Source organism: Lampris incognitus, chromosome 8 (genome assembly GCF_029633865.1).
Source record: "Lampris incognitus isolate fLamInc1 chromosome 8, fLamInc1.hap2, whole genome shotgun sequence".
Taxonomy (NCBI): domain Eukaryota; kingdom Metazoa; phylum Chordata; class Actinopteri; order Lampriformes; family Lampridae; genus Lampris; species Lampris incognitus.
In genome coordinates, this window is record NC_079218.1 from 51,313,645 (window position 1) to 51,340,128 (window position 26,484).

The window sequence follows — 26,484 nt, forward strand, 5'->3', positions numbered from 1 at the left end:
CCATTAAATCTACTCTGTGTGTACTCTGTGTTTTGTGTGTCAATGCAAGTTGGTATTTCAGAAGTCTAAAATGCCCGAAATATAAATGTACATGTTTGGACTGAGCGACTGTGCTGTCTCGCTACTCTTTATGAGGCAACCATGTCAAGTTCTATCAGCTGTCTGATGAAACACGCATCAGCATTTTTGAGGAAGCAAGCTTCACTTGCCTCGAGTAGCCTATTATTCTGGCCTACAATGTGACTGTGCACAACAACAGGAAGCTGTGCCGATTACTCCAAGAAGCATGTTCAAATGAGCTACAGTTGTAGCGAGACAAGGGACTGAAAAATAAGTGTTTCATCGAGAGCGGACGAAGCACATCACAAACATTCTGACAAGCAATAAAAACCCAATTTCACTACAAATTCTTGGATGTAGCATGAAAGAAAGCATCGGAGTGGAATGAGCACGTTTGTTGGATGTGTTGATTTGTTAATAACAGCCCTTCCATCCATCCATCCATTATCCGAACTGCTTATCCTGCTCTCAGGGTTGCGGGGATGCTGGAGCCCAGCAGTCATTGGGCAGCAGGCGGGGAGACACCCTGGACAGGCCGCCAGACCATCACAGAGCCCACACACACACACACACACACACACACACACACACACACTCATACCTAGGGACAATGTAGTACGGCCGAGTCACCTGACCTACATGTCTTTGGACTGTGGGAGGAAACCGGAGCCCCCGGAGGAAACCCACACAGACACGGGGAGAACATGCAAACTCCACACAGGGGACAACCCGGGACGACCCCCAAGGTTGGACTACCCTGGGGCTTGAAAACCTGCTGTGAGGCAACCTTGCTAACCACTGCACCACTGTGCCGCCCTTAACAACAGCCCTTAGGACTAAAAGGTTTACCTTGTGACCATACTTCAACCCCGCTTGTTTTTAAAGTAAATCACTGCATTTTACCTTTAAAAAGGGGAACACATGTTTACATTCCAGAAAGCTGAATCAGTTCATCTGGACACGACGTCTATTGAGAGAAACGTTCCATCACTCATCTAGGTGACCTCTTTAGTCTAAACTGACTGCAGGTACCCCCACCCTTATACACAATACAGTGACTGCAGGTGTCCCCACCCTTATAAACAATACAGTGACTGCAGATACCCCCACCCTTACAAACAATACAGTGACTGCAGGTGCCCCCACCCTTATACACAATACAGTGACTGCAGGTGTCCCCACCCTTATAAACCATTCAGTGACTGCAGATACCCCCACCCTTATAAACAATACTGTGACTGCAGATACCCCCACCCTTATAAACAATACAGTGACTGCAGGTGTCCCCACCCTTATAAACAATACAGTGACTGCAGGTGCCCCCACCCTTATACACAATACAGTGGCTGCAGGTATCCCCACCCTTATACACAATACAGTGACTGCAGGTGCCCCCACCCTTATAAACAATACAGTGACTGCAGGTGTCCCCACCCTTATAAACAATACAGTGACTGCAGGTGTCCCCACCCTTATAAACAATACAGTGACTGCAGATACCCCCACCCTTATAAACAATACAGTGACTGCAGATACCCCCACCCTTATAAACAATACAGTGACTGCAGATACCCCCCCCTTATACACAATACAGTGACTGCAGGTGTCCCCACCCTTATACACAATACAGTGACTGCAGATACCCCCACCCTTATAAACAATACAGTGACTGCAGATACCCCCACCCTTATAAACAATACAGTGACTGCAGGTACCCCCACCCTTATAAACAATACAGTGTCACAACAACTGAAACCACCGACCAGTTTCATATGCAAATATGGGCATGACTATTAACTAGAGTCACAATGGCCATGTGTACTATTCACAGAGGATTGGGGAATAGTTGCAATCACAGCATTGAAAGATGGTGACAGATGTACTTTTAGCGCCCCCCCCCCCCGGTTCAGGGATGGTCATTCCCTCTTCACATAGATGGCCTCTTTGACTTTCTGTTCAAACCAGCGTTCCTCCCTATCAAGGATGTGCACATCTTCATCCTTGAAAGAGTGGCCACTGCCCTGTAGATGGTGTAGACGGTGTAGATAGTGTAGACTGTGGACTCCTGGCCTGTAGGTGGTGTAGACTGTGGAGTCCTGGCCTGTAGGTGGTGTAGCCTGTGGAGTCCTGGTCTGACTTGTTAGCTCTCCTGTGTTGTGTCATCCTCTTGACCAGCGTCTGTTTGGTTTCCCCGATGTACAAGTCAAGGCAGTCCTCCTGACACTTAACAGCTACACTATATTGCTCTCTTTGTGTCGAGGCACCTGATCTTTGGGGTGGAGCTTTTTTTGGCACAGCGTGTTTTGGGGTTTGAAAGCAGCTGAGACGCAGTGTTTGGAAAATACACATCTCAACTGTTCTGACACTCCTGCCACATACAGAATCACCACCGGTTTACGCTTAGACAGCTGTTGTCCTTCTCACTTCGATCAGCTGGTGCACTGTTTGGGCATCTTTCTGGCTTTGACAAACACCAGGGCCTGTTTAATGTGGGGTTTCTCCACTTCCCCGGCCGCTGTGTCGGTGGGGACGTTGTCAGCTCGGTGGTCCTGATAACTCCTAGTTTGTGCTCCAGTGGATGATGAGAGTCAAACCTTAAGTACTGATCAGTATGTGTTGGTTTACGGTAAACATCAACAATCAAATGTCCCCCATCACCAATTGTAATTTAACAGTGTAAGAAGACTAACATGTCATGTTTCACATCCTCCCTGGTGAACTTGATGTGGTTGTACACAGAGTTAATGTGGTTGGTGAAATGTGCTACATCCTGAGATTTAACTTTAACCCAGGTGTCGTCCACAAATCTGAACTAGTGGCTAGGTGGTGTGCCTGGATAGGACGTCAGAGCCCTCTTTTCCACTTCCTCCATGTACAAGTTGGCCACTACAGGTGAAACTAGGGAACCCATAGCACACCCATGCTTCTGCCTATAGTACTGCCCCCTGTATGTGAACTACGTGAACGGAAGACACAGTTTCAGGAGCAGACACACTTGGTCAGTGTTAAGGGTGATCCTATTGCTAAGGGTGGGGTCGTTTTGTAGTTTCATACAAACTACCTCCACTGCTTCATCAACAATGCCATCTTACAATGCTGTGTTTGGACCATTCCCCAGTCCTGTGTGAATAGTACACATGGCCACTCTAACTCTACGTAATGGTCACACCCTATTTGCATATGAAACCGATCGTTGGTTTCAGTCATTGTGACACTGTATTGTGCATAAGGGAGGGTACCTGCAGTCAGGTGAGACTGAAGAGGTCACTTAGATGATGATGAAACGTTTCTCTCAATAAAGGTTGTGTCCAGATGAACTGATTCACCTTTCTGTGATTTCCTGACCTGGATTATGGAGCATAAAGACAAATTTACATTCTCCATATTCCATACAAATCTGACAAAACCCAGCTTTTATTCCTTTTTCTCTCTCTTTTTTTGTTTGTTTTGGATTCCCCCCCCCCCCTTTTTCTCCCCAGTTGTACCCGGCCAATTACCCCACTCTTCCGAGGCGTCCAAGTCGCTGCTCCACCCCCTCTGCCAATCCGGGGAGCGCTGCAGACTACCACATGCCTCCTCCAATACATGTGGAGTCGCCAGCCACTTCTTTTCACCTGACAGTGAGGAGTTTCACCAGGGGGACGTAGCACATGGGAGGATCCCGCTATTCCTCCCAGTTCCCCCTCCCCCCGAACAGGCGCCCTGACCGACCAGAGGAGGCGCTAGTGCAGCGACCAGGACACATACCCACATCCGCCTTCCCACCCACAGACACGGCCAATTGTGTCTGTAGGGACACCCGACCAAGCCGGAGGTAATAAGGGGATTCGAACTGGTGATCCCTGTGTTAGTAGGCAAAGGAATAGACTGCTACGCTACCTGGATGCCCCAAACCCCAGCTGTTATACAATGTGAAAGCCCTTCTCACACTCACACACACACACGTTCTTAAAACTTACGGGACATAAGTCAGTAGATTCATTCATTCATCTTCAGCCGCTTCTCCGGGGTCGGGTCGCAGTGGCAGCAAGCTAAGTAGGGCACTCCGGGCATCCCTCTCCCCAGCAACGCCCTCCAGCTCCTCCTGGGGGATCCCAAGGCGTTCCCAGGCAAGATTGGACATGTAGTCCCTCCAGCGAGTTCTGGGTCTACCCCGGGGTCTCCTCCCAGTTGGCTGTGCCCGGTAAACCTCCAAAAGAAGGCGCCCAGGAGGCATCCTAATCAGATGCCCGACCCACCTCAACTGGCTCCTTTCGACGCGAAGGAGCAGCGGCTCTACTCCGAGCTCCCTCCGGATGGCCAAGTTCCTCACCCTATCTCTAAGGCTGAGCCCAGACACCCTACGGAGGAAACTCATTTCAGCCGCTGGTATCCGTGATCTCACCCTTTCAGTCACTACCCAACGCTCATGACCATAGGTGAGGGTTGGAACGAAGATTGACTGGTAAATTGAGAGCTTTGCCTTCCGGCTCAGCTCCCTCTTCACCACAACAGTCCGGTACAACGTCCGCATTACTGCTGATGCTGCACCAATCCACCTGTCAATCTCTCGCTCCATCATACCCTCACTTGTGAACAAGACCCCAAGATACTTGAACTCCTTCACTTGAGGCAACAACTCATCCCCGACCCGGAGGGAGCAATCCACCATTTTCCAGTAGAGAACCAAGGCCTCAGACTTGGAGGTGCTGACTCTCATCCCGGCCATTTCACACTCAGCTGCAAACCGCCCCAGCGCGCACTGGAGGTCTCGTTCTGATGAAGCCAACAAAACCGCATCATCTGCAAAGAGCAGAGATGCAATTCTGAGGCTCCCAAAACAGAGATTCCTCACCTTGGCTGCACCTTGACATCCTGTCCATCAATATCACAAACAAGATTTGTGATATGCATGCGATATTCATGGAAAAGCCAGTAGACTGTTGGCTTGAATTGGAAAGCGACCCCTCAGCTTCACTGAGCCAACTGGGACTTCTCCATCATTCCCATCTGAAGATCCTTGAACCTCTGATAGTTTTATTTACCCTGCAATGTGTTGAACATCTCACATCACCAGCGCACAACTTGAAAGCTTCTTGCGGGGAAACACATATCTGATAGCCCTTTTCCACCAACAGGGAACGGGTTCGGTGCCGGTTCGCAAACCCTTTTTTGAACGGTTCAGAGCATTTCGACCAAAAATAAACTGGTCGCGAACCCGAAAAGTTAGTTCCGAACCGGCACCAAAAAATAGCAGGTTTTTCAGCGTGAACCGTGACGACATCAATGGGAAGAGAGGATTATCTGCCTATTATCTGGTAGATAACGGCGGAATGGGCAGATAACAAGGGTGCTCAGTGGTCAGCGGAGGAAACTCAGTTGGGTTGTCATCCGGGGATCTCCTGAGTTTCAGGAGAAACTAGACAGTAGCACGAGAAAGAGAAGCTGTTTGGCGAATTAGTAGAAGAGATGGCCAAGAACGTGTTCACTCGAACCAAGAACAAATTACCAACAAGTTAAAAAAAGCTTAAGAAGGACTACCGAGACGATAAAGAAAGAGTCGTCCAAAAGTGGAGCTGGACGACGTAATAATATGATGCCATAGTATTGCCAGCTAGTGGGTTTCAGTGGGGTGTAGCTAGTGTTCACACCCGGTGTGCGATGCACAGAGTCCCCCGTTGATGACGTACAACGGTTCCGCTAAAAACTGGTCGGAACACGGGCCCGTTCGCCACACAACACCAAGGTTCTCCGAATCCTGAACGGAACCGGTGCCTGAACCAGAACTACCTTTGGTCGAAAAGGGCTTTGAGTAGTGTTAATAAAAGGAGTGAGGAGAAAAAAAGTAGTTATTTGAACACGAGCTGATCTTATAATCACTCACATGTGTAACTGCTGCTCCTTTCAGTATAAACACACATCAACTCGACCTGCAGGATAAACGGGTTTCTTATGTGAACGACACTGCAATGAACCTCCGACTTCACAAAGCCCTCCTCGTGTCTCTGTACCTTCTCATGTCTCAGTACCTCCTCATGTCTCAGTACCTTCTCGTGTCTCAGTACCTCCTCATGTCTCAGTACCTCCTCATGTCTCAGTACCCCCTCGTGTTTCAGTACCTCCTCATGTCTCAGTACCTCCTCGTGTCTCAGTACCCCCTCGTGTCTCAGTACCTCATGTCTTAGTACCTCCTCACGTCTCCGTAGCCCCTCATGTCTCAGTACCTTCTCATGTCTCAGTACCTTCTCATGTCTCAGTACCTCCTCATGTCTCACTACCCCCCCATGTCTTAGTACCTCCTCACGTCTCCGTAGCCCCTCATGTCTCAGTACCTTCTCATGTCTCAGTACCCCCTCACGTCTCAGTACCCCCTCGTGTTTCAGTACCTCCTCGTGTCTCAGTACCCCCTCATGTCTCAGTACCTCCTCGTGTCTCAGTACCTCCTCATGTCTCAGTACCCGCTCATGTCTCAGTACCTCCTCATGTCTCAGTACCTCCTCATGTCTCAGTACCTCCTCGTGTCTCAGTATCCCCCCATGTCTCAGTACCTTCTCATGTCTCAGTACCTCCTCATGTCTCACTACCCCCCCCCATGTCTTAGTACCTCCTCACGTCTCCGTAGCCCCTCATGTCTCAGTACCTTCTCATGTCTCAGTACCCCCTCACGTCTCAGTACCCCCTCGTGTTTCAGTACCTCCTCATGTCTCAGTACCTCCTCATGTCTCAGTACCCCCTCATGTCTCAGTACCTCCTCATGTCTCAGTACCCGCTCATGTCTCAGTACCTCCTCATGTCTCAGTACCTCCTCGTGTCTCAGTATCCCCCCATGTCTCAGTACCCCCTCATGTCTCAGTACCTCCTCATGTCTAAGTACCCCCTCATGTCTCAGTACCTCCTCATGTCTCAGTACCTCCTCGTCTCAGTACCCCCTCATTTGTGAGTACCCCCCCGTGTCTCAGTACCCCCTCACATCTCAGTACCGACTCGTGTCGCAGTACCCCCTTGTGTCACAGTACCTCCTCACGTCTCAGTACCTCCTCATGTCTCAGTACCCCCTCGTGTCACAGTACTCCCTCACGTCTCAGTACCTCTTCATGTCTCAGTACCTCCTCATGTCTCAGTACCCCCTCGTGTTTCAGTACCCCCTCGTGTCACAGTACTCCCTCATTTCTCAGTACCTCTTCATGTCTCAGTACCGCCTCGTGTCTCAGTACCCCCTCGTGTCGCAGTACTCCCTCACGTCTCAGTACCTCTTCATGTCTCAGTACTGCCTCATGTCTCAGTACCCCCTCGTGTCGCAGTACTCCCTCATGTCCCAGTACCTCCTCATGTCTCCGTATCCTGTTCTGGCAGCACTAAAGGTCACAAAGCACTTCCTGAAATGGGCCACTTCCTTCTGGCCTCTATGGACAGGGATACAACATCAGATAATTTGTTCTTGGGGGCAATAGTGTGTGTGTGTGTGTGTGTGTGTGTGTGTGTGTGTGTGTGTGTGTGTGTGTGTGTGTGTGTGTGTGTGTGTGTGTGTGTGTGTGGGTGGGTGTGTGTGTGTGTGTGGGTGGGTGAGTGTGCAGAAAGCAAGAGAGCGAGAGAGAGAATGTGCTTCTTATTTAAGCCTCTGAAAATAAAGTGTCTTTTGTGGTCTGTTGTTGATCCCATTAGAGGAGGGCAGTGTGGTGGTTCAGATAGATGACGGGGGGGGGGGATTGTTTATCCGGGGTAGGGTAGGGAAGGGGTTAAGGAATGAACGTACATGAAAGAACATCTTCCACAATTTCAGCATGTGCACTGTTTAAATCTGAAACATTTGCACAGCTCTACAGAATGTCTTTGTTGAAGAAACATGAAAAAAACCCATTAGGTATTAAAGACAACTGTGAGTTCCACCACATCTGACAAGCAGGGGTCTCAAACTACCGGCCCGCGGGCCACATCCTGCCTGCGAGGCAGTTTTGTGCAGCCCCTTGCAAATGTTTTAGATTTATTAATAGATCAATTTTCTGTACTACTTTGGTGGGGGTTTTTTTTTTGTAAACGTTTCTGTTTCTAAGTACTCAGTTAAGATTAACTGTGAGGCGGCGTCCGGGTGGCGTGGTGGTCTATTCCGTTGCCTACCAACACGGGGATCGGCTGTTCAAATCCCCGTGTTACCGCCGGCTTGGTCTGGCGTCCCTACAGACACAACCGGCCGTGTCTGTGGGTGGGAAGCTGGATGTGGGTATGTGTCCTGGTTGCTGCACTAGCGCCTCCTCTGGTCTGTCGTGGCGCCTGTTTGAGGGGGAGGGGGAACTGGGGGGTATTAGCGTGATCGCCCCACGCGCTACATCCCCCTCCACATGTATCGGAGGAGGCATGTGGTAGTCTGCAGCCCTCCCCCGGATCAGCAGAGGGGGTGGAGCAGCGACCGGGACGGCTCAGAGAGTGGGGTGACTGGCCAGGTACAATTGGGGAGAAAACGGGGGGAAAATCCCCCCCAAAAAAAAGATTAGTTGTGAGGCCAGTTGCAGATGATGTAGCCTGTCAGTTTTGCAGCTCTCTCTCTCTCTCTCTCTCTCTCTCTCTCTCTCTCTCTCTCTCTCGCTCTTTACCCGGGACGACCCCCAAGGTTGGACTACCCTGGGGCTCGAACCAGGGACCTTCCTGCTTCGAGGCAACCACGCTAAGCACTGCGCCACTGTGCCGCCCCTATTCAAGTCAACTGAGAGAATTCCCAACTTCTGCCTACAAATACACACCGATCAGCCACAACACTGAACCCACAGACCAGTGAGGTGAATAACTTGTGTACTTGTAGAATCTACTTGCAGATGTTGTGTAAAAAAGTGACTTTCAAAAGCCAAAAGAAAAGTTGACCAGGAGCACCGCCAGTTCCAAGAGAAATGGATATGCGACTACTTCTTCGCTGAATTTAACGTGCCCGTGACCTGTCTAATCAGCAAGCAAGAAGTTGCTGTCCTGACATTACACCACTAAACATGCAGAGGAGGACGACCAGTTCAGAGGCGAGGAGAGGCAGAGGAAGGCAGCACACTTTCAAAAACATCTGTCCTGTCAGCAGAACTTTTTTCACAAAGCCAAACAAGACTGTGATGCAGCTGTTGAAGTGGGAGGCGAGGCAGCAGCACAGAGGGACGGCTTCTGAGACACTGCATGCTGCAGGTAGCGTATATCGTTTGCCTGGACAAGACATGTTTATTCGGAAACATCAGTCTCAGTCCAAATACAATGGCAGAACGGACCAGCAAGTTGTCAGGCGACATTTACAGACAGTTGTGCACTAAAGCAAATGATTTCAAGCACTATTCTTTGGCACTTGATGAAAGTAAATGACAATGCTCGGCTCATATATTTGCAAGGGGTATCAGTGACCGTTTTGAGTTTACAGAACTGAAAAAGTGCTAACTTTATGTAGATCCAACGCAGGGAAAGACTACAGCCAAAGATATATTTCAGGTGCTGTGCAATGCAGCTGAGAGTGCGGGTCTACCCTGGAATTAATAGACTGGAATCACCACTGATGGTGCCCCATCAATGACGGGAAGAAAGCCAGAGGGGAGGGGGGACTGGGTGAGTTACATGTGAAGTCGCCAGCTGCTTTTTTTCACCTGACAGTAAGGAGCTTCACCAGGGGGACATAGCGCGTGGGAGGATCACGCTATTCCCCCGCCGGACAGGTGCCCCGACCGACCAGAGGAGGCGCTAGTGCAGCAACCAGGACACATACCCACATCCGGCTTTCCACCCGCAGGCACGGCCAATTGTGTCTGTAGGGACGCCCGACCAAGCGGGGGGTAACACAGGGATTCAGACCGCCAAGCCACGTGTTGGTAGGCAGTGGAGTAGATCGCTAAGCTACCCAGATGCCCAAATAGGGAAGAGTTAAGGAGTTATTGGTGCTGTGTTATGACAGAATCAATCCATGATACACACTGACCAGAAAAAGGTGAAGAGCGAGTTGCAAAGCTGGAGAAGAGACAGGGGGCAGCTCAGATGGTCAAAAGGAGTTGGACCGGGTAATAACCCATTTGGAGAAGGAACAGGGGTAAAATTCTGTCTGCTGGTACGATTGGGGTAGGCAAAGGGTCCAGGTGGCATGGACATGTTAGGGGATCAGATTGGACTGGGGTCAGATTGGACTGGGATCACAGGGGCTAGGAGCTAGCAGCAAGAGGGTTCAGGCGTTTGTAACCAATTGAGCAAAATCCTACTTTATTGGTTTACAGCGAGTTAAGAAAGCCACAAAACCATAGTAGCACAATCTTTTAATGTTAAATTCTGGAGAGGACTGCTTTTAAATTTGTATAATAGTGGTGTGTAAAGACTGATCATCTTTTTGTGGAGGGGGGGGATTCCCTCCCCTTTTCTCCCCAATTGGCCAATTACACTATTTTCCAAGCTGGACCAGTCGCTGCTCCACCCCCTCTGCCGATCCAGGGAGGGCTGCAGACTACCACATGCCTTCTCCGATACACGTGGAGTCACCAGCCACTTCTTTTCACCTGACAGTGAGGAGTTTCACCAGGGGGACATAGCGCGTGGGCGGATCAAGCTATTCCCCCCAGTTCCTCCTCCCCCCTGAACAGGTGCTCCGACCGACCAGAGGAGGCGCTAGTGCAGCGACCAGGACACATACCCACATCCGGCTTCCCACCCGCAGACACGGCCAATGGTGTCTGTAGGAATGCCCGACCAAGCTGGAGGTAACATGGGGATTCTAACCGGCGAGCCCCATGTTGGTAGGCAACGGAATAGACTGCTATGCTACCTAGACGCACAAGACTGATCATCTTTTGACCTGGCCTTTTTCTCTGGGCTGTGACCCAACCTATCAGAGTGTCCATTATTGACCAAACAAAACAACAGGGATGATCTACTTGAGAATGAGCAGTAGAAAATGGAGGTAAGTCCTATCAAAACTCCAGACTTCCTCTGTCTGGTATTTTCTAAGATGGATTAATTTCCAGCCCACCTCGGATGAGTCTCAAACAGACGACCAGGATGTCTTGCTCTTGCAGAGTGTACCCTGAGTCACTTATATCTAGCTACACTAGTCAGTTCCTGAATGATTCAGCAAAAATTCCTCCCACAAAAAAACTGAAAGGCTGTTTGTGTTCGAGTATGTTTGTGACTAATACTCCCTTTCTGGTTCAGGCAACTCTCATACACAATGAAGCCCTTGTCCCCCAAAGCTATGACAGATAAATGGTGTACCAATTATTCCTGCATCCTCTTCCACCCCAGTACACAGTAAGCTGCAGGAGACAGCAGGGAAAACCAGTGTTTAAAGCTGATCGTTTAGTGATGTGAGTGTTGATTGACGGACCAGACGTAGCCTACACCTCATTCACCAGAATACATTTACATTTACTTGGATAAATTTACATTTGTTTCAAATGTTGATTAAGAATCAGGAACACTTTGTCATTTCGGTAACACTTTCTATGAAGCCTGCATCTATAATGCCCTATAAGCATCTATAACGTCCTATAAGTGTAGCTATAAGTCATTCTAAGATTCATTATAACCATGTATATGCCCTCACAACACCTCATAACCACCTTTATGATACATTGTCAATTTAAAACGGATTTATGCATTATAAATATGTCATCATTAGCCTGTTTATCTGTCAAATGTCATAATGCATCATAGCCAACTTGTTTTGCTGAAGTTTTGTAGAAATGCATAATGAGACTTCAGTGCTATTTCAGTCTTCATCCATAGCCATTAGTCATTGCAATACACATTATAGGAAAGTATGGGCATTATAGATGCAATAGATGCTTATAGTGTGTTATAGATGTTTATAGGGCACTATAGATGCTTATAGGATGTTATAGATGCAAGCTTCATAGAAAGTGTTGCCATCATTTCCTTCTATGCACCCTGCGTACATGAAATGAAATGAAATGCCATTTCCCCCAGCCCACAGCATTGCAACACAAAGACAAAAACACATCCAAAAACGAAAAGAACACACATATCCAAACTAAACAAAAAAAAAAATCACTGCCAGGATGACTGATGGAACTGCTGGTCCGCATGGGCTAGCAGTTAGCTTAGCCCGCCCCGCTTCCGCATCCTGTCAGACCGCCATCGGCGTTTCCTCATCAGGCGCAGCTCCAGGCAGAGCTGTAGTCCCCGAGCCCACCAGACAAAGCAGACCAAGCTCTCCCAGCTGATACAGCACCAGCTCTCCCAGCCAGACACCCTCGACGCACCTCCCCGCACGCCTCACGACAACATCAAAAACACCACAGTCAACGCCGGGTGAGGCCGTCGCCAGACCGCCCTCGGTATTATTGGAAATGCCGGTCTGCATGGGCTAGCAGTTAGCTTAGCCTGCCCCGTTCTCCCAGCCATCAAACGAAGACAAAACTTAGACGCAAATGTGGACAAAGACACTGCATGGACGGTACTGGGTGAGGCCGCCGCAGATGTGAACTCACGCCGCCATCTTCCGACACCGGCACTGGGTGAAGCCGCTGCAAATGAGAATTCGCGCAGCCATCTTCCCACACCAGAAGCGGTGATTAATGTACATTGTCCCTTCCTTCCAAAATAAACGTTTAAGAGAGAGAAGGTCCTTTCTGTGTTATGAGCATTTTCTAACAAGCAAGGTGATGAAAACTGCATAAGTGTGGCATACAAATTGATGCAGCATTTCCAACAATACAAAGAGACCAGCACCAAACAGTCCCATAGAGGGAGTTGCTGATAGCATCATTTGTGCCTGTTTGATTTGACTAACATACTAGAATAAATCCTTTAAAAAAAGGGAAAACAAAATTTTTTTTTTCACTAGTGGGGCACAATTCATCTTGACGTTATGCTGCTCTGTGTGTGGTGTTGAATATTTGCAATGAGCACCGAGCATCACTGTCCCTGTTTCTAGTGACAAACTGGGCTTCTGCTTAAGTGGGACAGATTCCTGTGCTGAGGAGTACAATAGCATGTCTCATCTCCAATCTCAGCTTTCTGTTTGCCGTTTCATTAAATATTCATGTAGAGAATTGTTTGGGGGGGGTTCTCAGTCCCAACAATGAATAATACACAGTTCCCTTTGTCCTGTTAGTGTGGCTTTAAATAAACAGAAGTTCATTAGAATATCACAAATAACCAAGCTTGCAAACCTAAACAAACCACATTTTTCCTGTGGAATGAATGTGGAGTTGCTCGCAGCGAGAACTGGACAGCATATTTTCATCTCTGAATATGAATATGTCTACAAGGCAAACTGACCCTACTGCTGTCGGGTTTATAACCTGACCTTGGTTTAAAACCATCCATTCAAATGAAAAAAAAAATCTAAAATCTAAAAAAATCTAAACTCAGTCACAAATGTAAAGACAAACCAATACTGATATACTATTTGTGTGCAGTGAAGCACAAACTGAAACCTGCTAAAACTGAAACTAGAAGAGATGGACTTGCAGTATTCAAAGTCAGAACAGATAATAAATGTGGAAAACCTTGTCAAGATTTATCCAAAAAGAAATGAAATGCTTGATTTTAGAGATATTTCTGAGTTGTAAGAATGAAGACTGGGCGGCACAGTGGCAGGTCGTCCTCTGTGTGGAGTTTGCATGTTCTCCCCGTGTCTGTGTGGGTTTCCTCTGGGGGCTCCAGTTTCCTCCCAAAGTCCAAAGACATGAAGGTCAGGTGAATCGGCCATACTAAATTGTCCCTAGCTGTGTGTGAATATGTGTGTGGGCCCTGTGATGGACTGGTGGCCTGTACAGGGTGTCTCCCCGCCTGCTGCCCAACGACTGCTGGGATAGGCTCCAGCATCCCACGACCCTGAGAGCAGGATAAGCAGTTTGGATAATGGATGGATGGAAGAATGAAGACTGCACTGCCTTTTTACTAGGTTTTTTCAGACATCCATCCATTATTCAAGCCGCTTGGGGTCACGGGATGCTGGAGCCTATCCCAGCAGTCATTGGGCGGCAGGCAGGGAGACGCCCCAGACAGGCTGCCAGGCCACCGCAGGGCCGACACACACATTCACACCTCGGGACAATTTAGTACGGCCGACTCACCTGACCTACATGTCTTTGGACTGTGGGAGGAAACCAGAGCACCCGGAGGAAACCCACACAGACACGGGGAGAACATGCAAACTCCACACAGGATGACCTAGGATGAGCCCCAAGGTTGGACAACCCTGGGGCTCGAACCCAGGACCTTCTTGATGTGAGGTGACTGCGCTAACCACTGCACCACAGTGCCACCCATTTTTCAGACACAGGCCTAATTAACGGTAAACACTGTAATTCAGCGTCAACAAGCTTTACAGACAGACTATATGAATCACATTTGTGGGATTCCAAAATGGACCAAGTCTAGTATTTCTTCTTCACTTGGCCAATGTTGTTTTCCCAACAACTTGTTAGGGTTTTCCTGTCAGGGTGTGACAAATTTAGGGCATTTGCAGTACAGTTTTTTTCTCCACACTGTGATTGGGTCAAACTGGGAGCCAACAAAAAGAAAAACCCGAGACAATGAGGAGGTCTGGCAACAAACACTGGTTCAAACAACATAGTAGCTCATCAGCTTCACTTAAAACCATTCCAGATTTGGTTTTGTTAAATGGTGCAATGCTGGGACACTGCACCTGAAATCTGCAAGGTGGTTTAGGGTAGCAAGACTGCTGGGATCTGGAAGTGAATGGGGCAGATACAATAATGGCATTACTGGCATAGAAATGGGAAGAAATATGACTACAGGTAATGCAGCAAAGAATACGTATGTAGAGAGCGAAGAGGCCTAGAAACAAGCCTTGTAAGTAGGGTTGGGCGATATCTCAAAAAATTTCCTGTCGGCCATCATCAGCCCAACAATTGGCAGTTGCCAATTTCCAGCGAATGCAATCATGGAAGAGCTCGTTGCGAAAAACAATACAAAATCACCAATTTGGGATTATTGCATTACTCAAACCGCTTATCCTGCTCTCAGGGTCGTGGGGATGCTGGAGCCTATCCCAGCAGTCATTGGGCGGCAGGCGGGGAGACACCCTGGACAGGCTTCCAGGCCATCACAGAGCCCACACACACAAACATTCACACCTAGGGACAATTTAGTACGGCCTATTCACCTGACCTACATGTCTTTGGACCCAGAGGAAACCCATGCAGACACGGGGAGAACATGCAAACTCCACACAGAGGACGACCCGGGACGACCCCCAAGGTTGGACTACCCGGGGCTCGAATCCAGGACCTTCCTGCTGTGAGGTGACCGCACTAACCACTGCGCCACTGCAACTGTTGGCAAGCTGAAGAACCTAAATGAAGTAATTTGCCGTCTTTGCAACGGAGTAGTGCCGGCAAAGGATTCTAACACTGCCAATTTGCACGAGCATTAATGTGAAAATCTAATTTTACTGACAGATTACAGCCTATAGGCTACTCTTCTTCAATTAAACAAAACAGATCACCAAGAGATCTTTGCTAAGCAATAAGCTGTAAAGACGGGCTGAACAGCTGTTCAACACGATTTGGGGGAAAAAAATGCAATGGTGTCAGATGAAAGACACCTCCACTTGCAGCCTCCACATGAACAAACAGGTAAATAATATTACTGTGCTATTAAATAATCAGGGCGCGCAACTGCGCATGCAGTTTCCGGTCTAGTTCTTAAATATGATTTACGTTGGTTTTCAGCACCAATCAATCGGACAGCAGCCACTAAAGATGGCTTAATTGTCATTTAGTCAGCGGAGTCACTGCCCTGTGTTGTGAAAGACCCAATCCCCATTTCCTGCTGGGGTGTACCATTCACACACAATGCTCGGGAAGGGGCTTAGGCCAACAGTCCCATCTAACATCTCCCTTTACTACTACTACCACTACTACCACTACTACTACCACTACTACTACTACTACTTCTTTCCGATGCTCCCGTTAGGGGTCGCCACAGCGGATCATCTTTTTCCATCTCTAACTGTCCTCTGCATCTTACTCTGTCACACCAGTCCTCCCTCACCACATCCATAAACCTCCTCTTTGGCCTTCCTCTTTTCCTCTTCCCTGGCAGCTCCATATTCAGCATCCTTCTCCCAATATACCGAGCATCTCTCCTCCACACGTCCAAACCATCTCAGTCTCGTCTCTCTTGCTTTGTCTCCAAACCGTCCAACCTGAGCTGTCCCTCTAATATAATCGTTCCTAATCCTGTCCTTCTTCGTCACTCCCAATGAAAATCTTCAACTCTGCCACCTCCAGCTCCAGCTCCACCTCCTGTCTTTGTCAGTGCCACTGTCTCTAAACTATATAACATATAGCTGGTCTCACAACCATCTTGTAAACCTTCCCTTTAACTCTTGCTGGTACCCCTCTGTCAAAAATCCCTCCAGACACTCTTCTTTACCCACTCCACCCTGCCTGCACTCTCTTCTTCACCTCTCTTCTGCACTCCCCGTTACTTTGGAGCAGTTAACCATAACCCTTACATGACTGGTTTCCTGAGTACCTCCAATGTAAGAGTAACCACCTATATACCGAGTTTAAGTCTCACTCAATAAACCACATTTTTCAGATTCAGAACTTCTTCCCCCCCTTTCAACTTTTCTAACGTTAACAAAACCCATAACCTAGAATCCAGTCCTTTCTATAGATTCAGTCTGTTCGGCGCTTTCATTAACCTGCCACTAGCTGTCTTATAGTGCGCTGTGCTTGGGGCAGATCAGTATGCCTGGCCAGGATGAGTTCTTGGTCGCTTGTGTCACTGTCCACAGTGTCACTGTCCTTATCCTTGCCCGTTGTGGTTTGGGCCAGACTACTGTGCTGCTCAGGGTGGTGTCTGAGAGCCTTCCTCTCTACTGGTCTCAGGTCCACCCAGTTGCCCCGGTAATGTGTCCCCTCTACATCCACCAGGTATGACCTGGGACCCACCTGTTGAAGGCACACTCCTTTCCTCCACCTGCCTGTCCTGTCTCCAGGTAGAGGCTTCATTCTGATGTCTTGGCTGATAGACAGCTCGGGCAGATCTCTGGCCAACTTGGTGTACCAGAATTTGGCTATTTGGTGTTTAACCCTCACCTTTTCAGGGACTCGTGTGATAACGCTTGGCTCCAAGAGTGTTTCAGAGACTGGGAGAGAAGTCTTCTTTCTCTAAGCAATTAGTCTTTGTGCTGGACTGTGCCTGCTTGTCTGAACAGGTCCATGCTAAGGATGCCATGGCCGTGTGGGGAGTGCATGTGACATCATTGTTTCTCGCTGTTGTTTGTGTGAGTATTCATTGCATGCTGAGCACTGGCTCACATAGACCTTGATTTCACCTTGCATGTTGGGCCAGTACAGTGTGTCTCTGGCCTGTCTGTAGCATGCCTCACCTCCTACATGTCTGGCATGGATGCGTCTCAGCATTTCTGCATGCAGTGGTTTTGGAATGACCACTCGTTGACTTTTGAAAAGCACTCCATCTTGTGCACTGATCTCGTCCCGGATTGACCAGTATTCTCTGATTGCTAGAGGAGTTTCCTCTCGATGGTCCGGCCACTCCCGTAGCACTACCGCTTTCAGTATCTGAAGGTTTTCATCTCCCTCAGTATGCTTCCTGATCTGAATCAGGCACTGGCTGGTGACATTTAGGTAATCAGCTTGATTTATCTGTTCAGTGTCCACTTGTGCCCTCTGTGAGTTGCAAACTGCATGACGTGTGTATGCTGAGTCTGTTTTCTTTGATGGTGCTGTGGCTCTGCTCAATTTGTTGCTAATGTCCATGTCCGGGACTGCCTTGTACGCTACCTTAAAGTGTGAGCAGCATGCTCTGGAGCCACTCGGGTGCGCTGAGGAGGGGCTTGTTAAAGATAGAGACAAGTGGCTTGTGGCCTGTTTCTGCTGTGATCTCCCCTCTCCCATAAAGATAACAGTGAAAGCATTGGCATGCGAACACAATGCTCAAGCATTCCTTTTCGATCTATGCATAATTTTGTTCTGTTGGTGTTAATGCTCAGGATGAAAACACAACGGGCTGACCTTCCTGTAGTAGAAAACAGCCAAGTCCTTTCTGACTCGCATCACTCTGTATAGTTACTGGCTTGGTCACATCATAATACCTCAGGATCGGGGCTGCTATGACCAGTTGCTTGATTTCCTCAACTTCTGCTTTGTGCTTGGGTAGCCAGTGCCATGTCATGGCCTTGTCTAGTAGTCTCCATTGTGGCTCACATACCTCAGAAAGGCGTGGCATGAACTACGCGAAGTAGGTCACAAACCCTATGAACCGTTGCACTGCCTTGGCATCTGTGGGGTGGGACATTTCCTGGATTGCCCTGATTTTTCTGGGTCTGTCCCGAGTCCCTCTGCCGACAGAATGCATCCATGAAACTTGACATCTTTTGACTTTGAACTGTAGCTTCTTTAGACTCAATCTCAGTTTGACCTCTCCGCACCTCTCCATGAGTGCTATCATCTTTGTGTCATGATCCTGTATGGTGTCCTCATATGTCTCCCCACAGCCAACTGTTAGTATGTCATCTGTGATGGGTTCCACACCACTGAGCCCTGCCAGTAGTTCATGCTGTTTTCACTGGTATATTTCAGGAGCCACAGATACACCACATGGCAGCTTCAACCAGCGCTTCCTGCCCCAAGGTGTCCAGAACGTGGTCATGTAACTGTTGTCCTCATCTTGTTTACATTGCAGGAAGGCATCACGTGCATCAACAAGAGTGAAGATGCGAGCCTTGGGCAGTTTATATAGCACATCCTCAAGGGTTGGGATTATATAACAAGACCTCCTCAAAGCTTGATTGAGTGCCTTGAGCTCAATGCAGATCCTCAGTTTTTCTATCTGTCTGACTCACCATGTAATTAATCCACTCCATGGGCTCTGACACTGGGGCTAAGTGACCCTCTCTCTCATGTTTGTCCAGCTGGGCCTTAACGGCATTTCTAAGTGCCACCGGAACATTACGTGGAGAAGCCTGCACTGGGGCCACTTTACGGTCTAGCTCAAAATGAACTTTCTCTGGGAGTGATTCAATTGGGCCATTAAAGACATCATCATAGGTATTGACAAGCTGCTGCTTGGTTAGTTGCTCTGTGCTGGTATGCTCTACCTTAAGGAGCTCCTCAGGGATGGTGAGATGCATTAACCCTAGGTGCTTGCTGGTGGAGCCTGACAACAGGGGTTTCTGATTGCTTCTCACTATCTCAAAGTCCAGTTTGTTTGTTTTGCCCCTCAGAACACACTTTGAGCTGAATATTCCAATAGAGCACATTGTTTCACCTGAGTGCAGTACCACCCTGGTTTGGTTCGGTAACCGCTTCACTGCAGGTGCCAGTCTCCTCTTATCTTTTAGACTCATCACATTACAGGTTGCGCCTAAATCTAACTGACATCTCTGAGCAGGGTGTCTCCCCACCTGCCGCCCAATGACTGCTGGAATAGGCTCCAGCATCCCCGCGACCCTGAGAGCAGGATAAGCGGTTCAGATAATGGATGGATGGATGTTGGCAAACCATTTTTTCCTTGTCCTTGAACTGCTCCTATGCTCTCAGCTGAGTAGATGTGGGCCTCTGTGTTGGTCCCGTCCACATCCTCGGCTCCTCTTCATGCACACTTTAGCAAAATGATTTGCTGTTCCACAATGGCGGCAATTTTCGCCATTGGCTCCAAGAGTGTTTCAGAGACTGGGAGAGGAGTCTTCTTTCTCCAAGCAATTAGTCTTTGTGCTGGACTACTATGCATGCCCTCTGTGGGTGTGTTTCTCCACTATAGATGGCAATCCATGGGTCACTGGCTGCTAGAGTCCTGCACGGGTCCGTTTTTTGAGACCCACACTCGCCTCACCCCCACTGTGCCTGTGCATATTGCCACTATATTTGCATGTATTGCTATTGCTTGGACCTTGCATCTGACTCCGATGCTTTTCTAGGTGTCCGTGCCTGGGTGCAGCTCGCTGCCGACGTCCGTCTGTTGAATGCAAACTCTCCAGCGACCTGTCCTGTGTCATCACTTTTATCCTTATCTCTGTCATCTCCGCAGCCTGGCATATTTCTATGGCTGATGTCAGATTGAGGTCCTTCTCTATAAGCAAGTGACTCCACACACTCTCATCACTAACACCAAGCACCACTGTATCCCTTATCAGTTCCGCTTTTAGTTCTCCATGCTCACAGGAAGCAGCCTTTTCCCTTAGTCTCATATGAGTTCATCAATAAGCTCACCTTCATTTTGCTTGCAGTTTCCAAAGATGTATCGCTCAAATATGACATTCCACACTGGCTTGAAACATCTCTCCAATGCATTGAGAGTCACTTCTGTGTCTTTCTCCTGCTCCACTGTAATGTCCAAGATGTGTTTGTATATATGATGGCATTCCCTGCCCATCACTCTCGGCAAGTTACTGCCTGTACCTCAGCTGGTCTGTCCTTCAACCCCAATGCCAGTGTCTTCAAACTCAAAGTCTTCAAATGCCGCTCTAAAATTGTCCCAGTTACTTGTGAGATTGTCGGTCATTTTCATCTCCTCAGGCGGCGAGATACTTGACGCCATGATCATGCTATTGTTGTCAGTCTAGTTAGCCCGCTGCTAGCATGGTATTTCCTTCCCTATTATTTTCCTTTTTCTCCTCTCACTGGCAACGTCACTGACGCCGCTGTGAAGCACGTCAACCTTGCACATATTTACATTCGGGTTTCTTCCACTTCTGACGCCGTGTTTGTATAAATAATCACAATGGAGACCACAGCGCATGTACAATGCATGACTGTTTTATTATAGTTGAATGAATATAATGTCTTCCGGCAGAGCTGTACTGCTATGGAGTGCGTCCACGGGTGACGGATAGTGGAATGCTCCCTCAAATATGGGGGACAGCTGCGAAATAAGCAGGCCTACCTGACCTGACCTAAGCAGTCGCAGACCAACAGTGGCGGTTGCTACCAGGGCGCAGTGGGCCATTGGGTGGCACTGGTGGACCTATAAAAAGCTGCACAGGCCTTAAAACGGCACTGTGACAAGGCATTTGAAGGTCACCTTTAAATAGACCTGCTCCACACTGGGCAGCAGTAGTGTAGTACCTGTAGCTGGTGGACGAGCTAAACCATCTGGCCAACGGTAGCTTCAGGACAACAGGAAGCACACTAGAAACTCTAGTATCTGGTCTCCTGTACTGCGGGCCGAAGGCAATGGTAAACCAGTGTCTATTTTATTACCGAAAACCCAAAATATGCTTAACACTTGTTAAGCATCATCATAGCTGATGATGCTGAAAGAATAATAATATAATGTAACACCCCAATCCAATTAATTAATTAACCCCAATTAATTTAATTGGGTGGCATGGTCGTGCAGTGGTTGGCGCTGTCGCCTCACAGCAAGAAGGTTCTGAGTTTAACCCCGGGATTGTTCAACCTTGGGGGTTATCCCAGGTTGTCCTCTGTGTGGATTTTGCATGTTCTCCCTGTGTCTGCGGTGGGTTTTCTCCAGGTGCTCCGGTTTCCCCCACCATCAAAAAGACATGCATGTTAGGGTTAATACTCCTGTCTGTGCCCTTGACTGAGGCATGGTAAAATGAACTGGAGGTGGTCCTCGGGCACTTCACAGCAGCTGCCCACTGCTCCTAGCGACACAGCTAGGATGGGTTAAATGCAGAGTGTAATTTCCCTACAGGGATCATTAAAGTATATCAAAATCAAAAAAAAAATCAATCCCTATTTCCTGCTGGGGTGTACCATTCACACACAACGCTAGGGGAGTGGCTTAGACCAACCGTCCCATCTAACAGACTCATTGGAAATCAATGCAACAAGAATGTGCATATGGCCCAACTCCAACTGCCAGTTCCTACTCGTGCATGTTTTTTAAGGGTTTTTTGGCATTTTCCACCTTTTTTTATTATTAGATAGGGATAGTCGAGAGAGACAGGAAAGGCAGGGGAGAGAGACAGGGGATGACATGCAGCAAAGGGCCCGGGCCGGATTTGAATCCAGGCCGCTGCCGTAAGGAGCCTTATGTGGTATCACTCTACCAGGCGACCCACCAGGGCGCCCCCTATTCGTGCACGTCTTGAATTGCGCTTTATGGGTCATTTACTGAGTTGAATTCTCGAGGAGGCAGACCATTAAATTAGCAAAATAAAAGGACAAAAATTGCACACAAAAAAAAGAACAACTGCCAACTGGACTCAGTCAATCATCGATTGCCGATATATTCGTCCAATCGCTTAAGCCCACTTGTAAGCCCCATAAAACATTTCTGGTGGGGATGATGACAAATAGACTTTTACAAATGGGTTTTATTGGACTGATGGTAGCTGAGTCACTTTGGTGCTGTGTCTTTGATACACCGCAAGTATTTAAGGCCATCAATTAAAACTGCACATTTGGCTAAATAACTGCCAAACCCAGATTGAAAAACATTGAAACTGAACATCCATCAGTACTGTCTGGGAGAGTTGTGTGTTATTTTAAGATGGGACATACGTATCTTTGCATGGTCATTCTCTGTTACTAGATGAGAAATCGGCGTGTCCCGAGTAAATTCCTCTTTACTTTGCTCTGTCATACAGTGCTATTTTAAAAAAAAATAATTTTATCACCAATTAGGTTAATAACCCTATAGCTCCATACTGCTCAATGGGTTGAATGTGGCACTACCAGTACTAAGGTTAAGGGTTTGAATGCAAGTGAGGGCATCTATATTGAAAAATGTGCTATAAAGGGTTTTAGACTAAAGTATCCAATATAACAAATATTTTATCTAAAAATGTTCATTGACAACTCATTAAGCAGGCTAAGTGTGGTCACTAAAAATAGTAAATGTATGCAAAAAAAACCTTTGAAATGTAACCTAAAATAATAGCCAACATTGTCATTGTTAGTTCCATAGTTCAGGGAGCACAGCCCAGCATTGCATGACTCATGCCCACTAACAGTTTTCTCTTAGTTGGGTGATTACACTATGCATGAGAAGTGCACGCGTGTCTTGATCAGGTTTCGTCTTTTGCATGAGGGGGGGGGGTACCGGCCCATTAAACGACCCGTAAACAGAGTATTTTTTTAGTGCATTTTGAAAACTTTAAGAACGATTCGTTATGCAGCTGATGCTGCACAAACGCCCCACAAAATGATAATCCACCCTCAGTGACCTAACGTGTAGTCACGGCTGCACAGCAACTGAAGCTCACTAAGCGACACCAACTTCTGACCCGGACGAGATTCAAGAAAACACAACAGCAAAATCAACCGATTTCCCTGCATTTAACTTCCGGCGTTAAATCCGCCGCACGATCCCAAAGCCATAATATAGGACTTTTACTACTTGGGACGTACAGCGAACTGGTAAAGGCAGAGCAGCCAAACTTTGACAGTGTGCGCCAATTCCCCCCCCCCCCTCGTTGGGCATGAAAGCGGTGTGCGGGAGGTGTGTAGCCGATTCCCTTCAGACGTGGGTGCAGCCTCATACTCACGCCCTGGTCTTGGGAAAGCCCATGGACAGCAGAACGTCCAGAGCGGATCCATGTTTGAGGGTGCCCGCCCGGTTCTGACGCTGTCTCCGCGGGGTGACTTTCGCGTAGAGATCCTCTTTAGCTGCCATTCTTCACTCTCCCATTGGTGTTTCAGCCCCTCTCCGGTCTGTCGTGCTTTCGGCGAAACAACAGATACGCAGATACACAAAGCGGTTTGCAACGCGGGGTCGCTCGCGTTAAGCGGAAGAACGCCAAGACCTATGAGGGAATGGACATTTTTTCTTCTTTTGCCAAACACCCCGAAAACAGACCGTTTCCTGACGGCTCGCGTGTGAAGCCCGAGCCATGAAAGTGGGGAGAGCCATCGGAAGTCACTTTCGATCGTTCGCCCATCGCCATGATCTACATTTTCCGACCGCGACGATCACGTCTGGCTCGTACTGACCCCTCGCATCCGGTGCGCTGCCCGAGTTATCAGATGTAACTGTACTTCCTTCGCTCACAAGTTCTTATTTATGAATGGGTGTTGAGTGAAGGACGGCTCGGCCTGTAAAAGGTTGCCTTTCCGGACGCCCCGCCCCTTTTCCTTAAAGGGGCAGTATCCCGTTTAACGAGTCGGTTTGATATTCAGTCTGTGTCGGGGAAGCAGGAAAGCCTTATCCCCGCTACGCAGCGATACTGGTCAGATGTAACAAATTGAGCGTATTTGGTTCGGCAGAGTGAACCAACATGTGGTGGATGAATCACGATAGATGATGCAAATGTAAAAAAAGAAAAGAAAAAGAAAAGAAAGCGAGAAGAAAAAAATTTCAAACTTCCTGTTTGTGAAGTGGGCGTTAACGCTGGCGCGCGCGCCGTCTCTACATAGACGTTTGCCCCGTGCCTTCGTCGGTTACCATAGTAACCACGGATGTGGCAGAGGTGCGCAGCGAAGGAGGGGAGGAGGTGAGGAAAAGGAGGTGAAGAATAACGCGGAGGCACTTTTGGCCTCCTCCAACACCGCACAAAGGAACACATCTGTTTGCACTTACATGTTTAAATGGACACCGGAAGAGATGAAGGCGCCTCACCTGAAGACGTTAAGAGTGAGGAGACCGGTGGCTTGTCGAGGTTACAGATAAGGACCAGGCGATGATGACCGATTACCGCGCGTTTCCAGCTGCTGCATGCAAGATATTGAACAACAACTGAGTCAATGATTGATAATTCCATGTATTGCATAATTATATGACTAAACACAGCAACACACAAATATGTCAGTAAACTGGGGCAATTTAATTATGAAGTAATGCTCAAGTCATTATATTTCATCATTATCACAACATTGTGACATTTCTTTTTTTATTATTTCACAATAACAGGGTTTATTTAAAGAATGTTACTTTTATTTTCCAGTTAGCACATTTATGAGAAGGGTTAGGATTCATATATTAGCCAAAACTATGGTGGTGTTTCCCCAGAATGAATCATATGTACAGCAGTCACTGTGACCTTCAGTCTTAGTTCAGTCACTGTGAACTTCAGTCTTAGTTCAGTCACTGTGAACTTCGGTCTTACTTCAGTCATTGTGAACTTCGGTCTTAGTTCAGTCACTGTGACCTTCAGTCTTACTTCAGTCACTGTGACCTTCAGTCTTACTTCAGTCATTGTGAACTAAGTCTGAAGTCTTCACTGTTAGTGTTGGCTCTGGCTACACATCACACTGATTCTATAAATTGTCAGTCTCTGTGAGTGTTGTATATGAGCGCTCCGTACTTTTCTCCAGGGCTTTGTGACACCCAGCTGGTGGTGCTGATGTATGACACCATAGCCTGCCTGCACTGTGAGGACATCAGGAGAAGGTGGCTGGTGTGCTCCTAGAGTGGAGGATGCTTAAAAGTCTGGTCTAATGAAGGGAGTTTTTATTCTGCAATTGGTTTTGTCTAATGGCAATATGGGGTGAGAATAATACAGTGTGGTCACATATATATCAGTTATGTACATCTTTCACTCTGGCCTTGTTAACACATCGGCTCCTGAATTATCCCCAGATGGCAAAATTGCTGTGGCCCTGACCTGTCCTACACCCGAATGGCATGATGGCACTTGGGTGGTCCGCTCCTGTTTGCCAGATCTGGGCCAGAACCAAGCCATAGCAATGCCGCATGTGCCACATATTTGCCAAAGGTGGCCCATATTTGTTTTGTGATATTTGGGCCATGTTCACCATTTACTACATGGGTCACATCCAGATTACATGTTGCCGAGAACACCGCCTCTTTGCCAAAAAAGGGCCACATTTGATTTGGCATATTTGGGCCACATTTGCTATCATACATGTGGGCCACTTCAGGCTCACATCCATTTTGTCAGGGCCAGAAGACCATCAGTGTTGCATCATTGCCTGAAGTGGCCCACATCCGGATGCTATCTGGATCACCCTATAAAAAACTGGGGCTTGTAAGTACCTTGGTTTCAGCTGGCTGAATTGTTGGATGTAGTTATACTATGAGATGAATAGATAGTGATGCTGTAACATCGCTTGCTAGCTACCGCCAGAATCTATTACAGCCCATCCTAACATGATGTGATGTGTGCAAGCGATTGTTTTAATTGCTCTCAGTAGTCTTAATTAATCTGTCCTAACCAGCTCTGTGCGATTGCAGACAGGGCAAGCTATCACAGAAAGTTGAATCAGTTCATCTGGACACAACGTTTATTGAGAGAAATGTTCCATCACTCGTCTAAGTGACCTCTTCAGTCTCAACTGACTGTGATAGATGGCCTGAAGCTGTTAGAAGAGGACAATGCTATGGACAGAGTTTTGTACCACAGATTATACCCAGGAGGCGCTACACCTAGTCTGTATGGTTTACCTAAGATACATAATAGGGATGTGCTTTATGGCTTATTGTTAGTCTGATTAACTCAGTGACCTATAACATCTCTCTAAGGTTCTGGCATCTATTCTTAACCCGTTGGTAGGCAGTAATGAACATCACATTCAGAACATTATGGATTTTGTGGGTGAGGGAAGTCATTAT

General features: G+C 47.8%; 1 protein-coding gene across 3 annotated transcripts in view; it reads right to left on the reverse strand.

Moving 5' to 3' along the window:
• The window catches only part of ubash3ba (ubiquitin associated and SH3 domain containing Ba), a 50,055-nt gene extending 25,415 nt beyond the window's left edge, over positions 1-24,640 (reverse strand). For 2 of the 3 annotated variants that reach the window (XM_056285281.1, XM_056285279.1), the window contains exon 1: positions 23,462-24,638. In XM_056285281.1, the coding sequence (XP_056141256.1) occupies positions 23,462-23,589 (128 nt within the window). In that variant the 5' untranslated portion in view covers positions 23,590-24,638. Of the gene's footprint in view, positions 1-23,461 lie in introns of all 3 variants that reach the window. The other variant, XM_056285280.1, reaches the window with a different exon arrangement.
• Between the last annotated feature and the right edge of the window lie 1,844 nt (positions 24,641-26,484).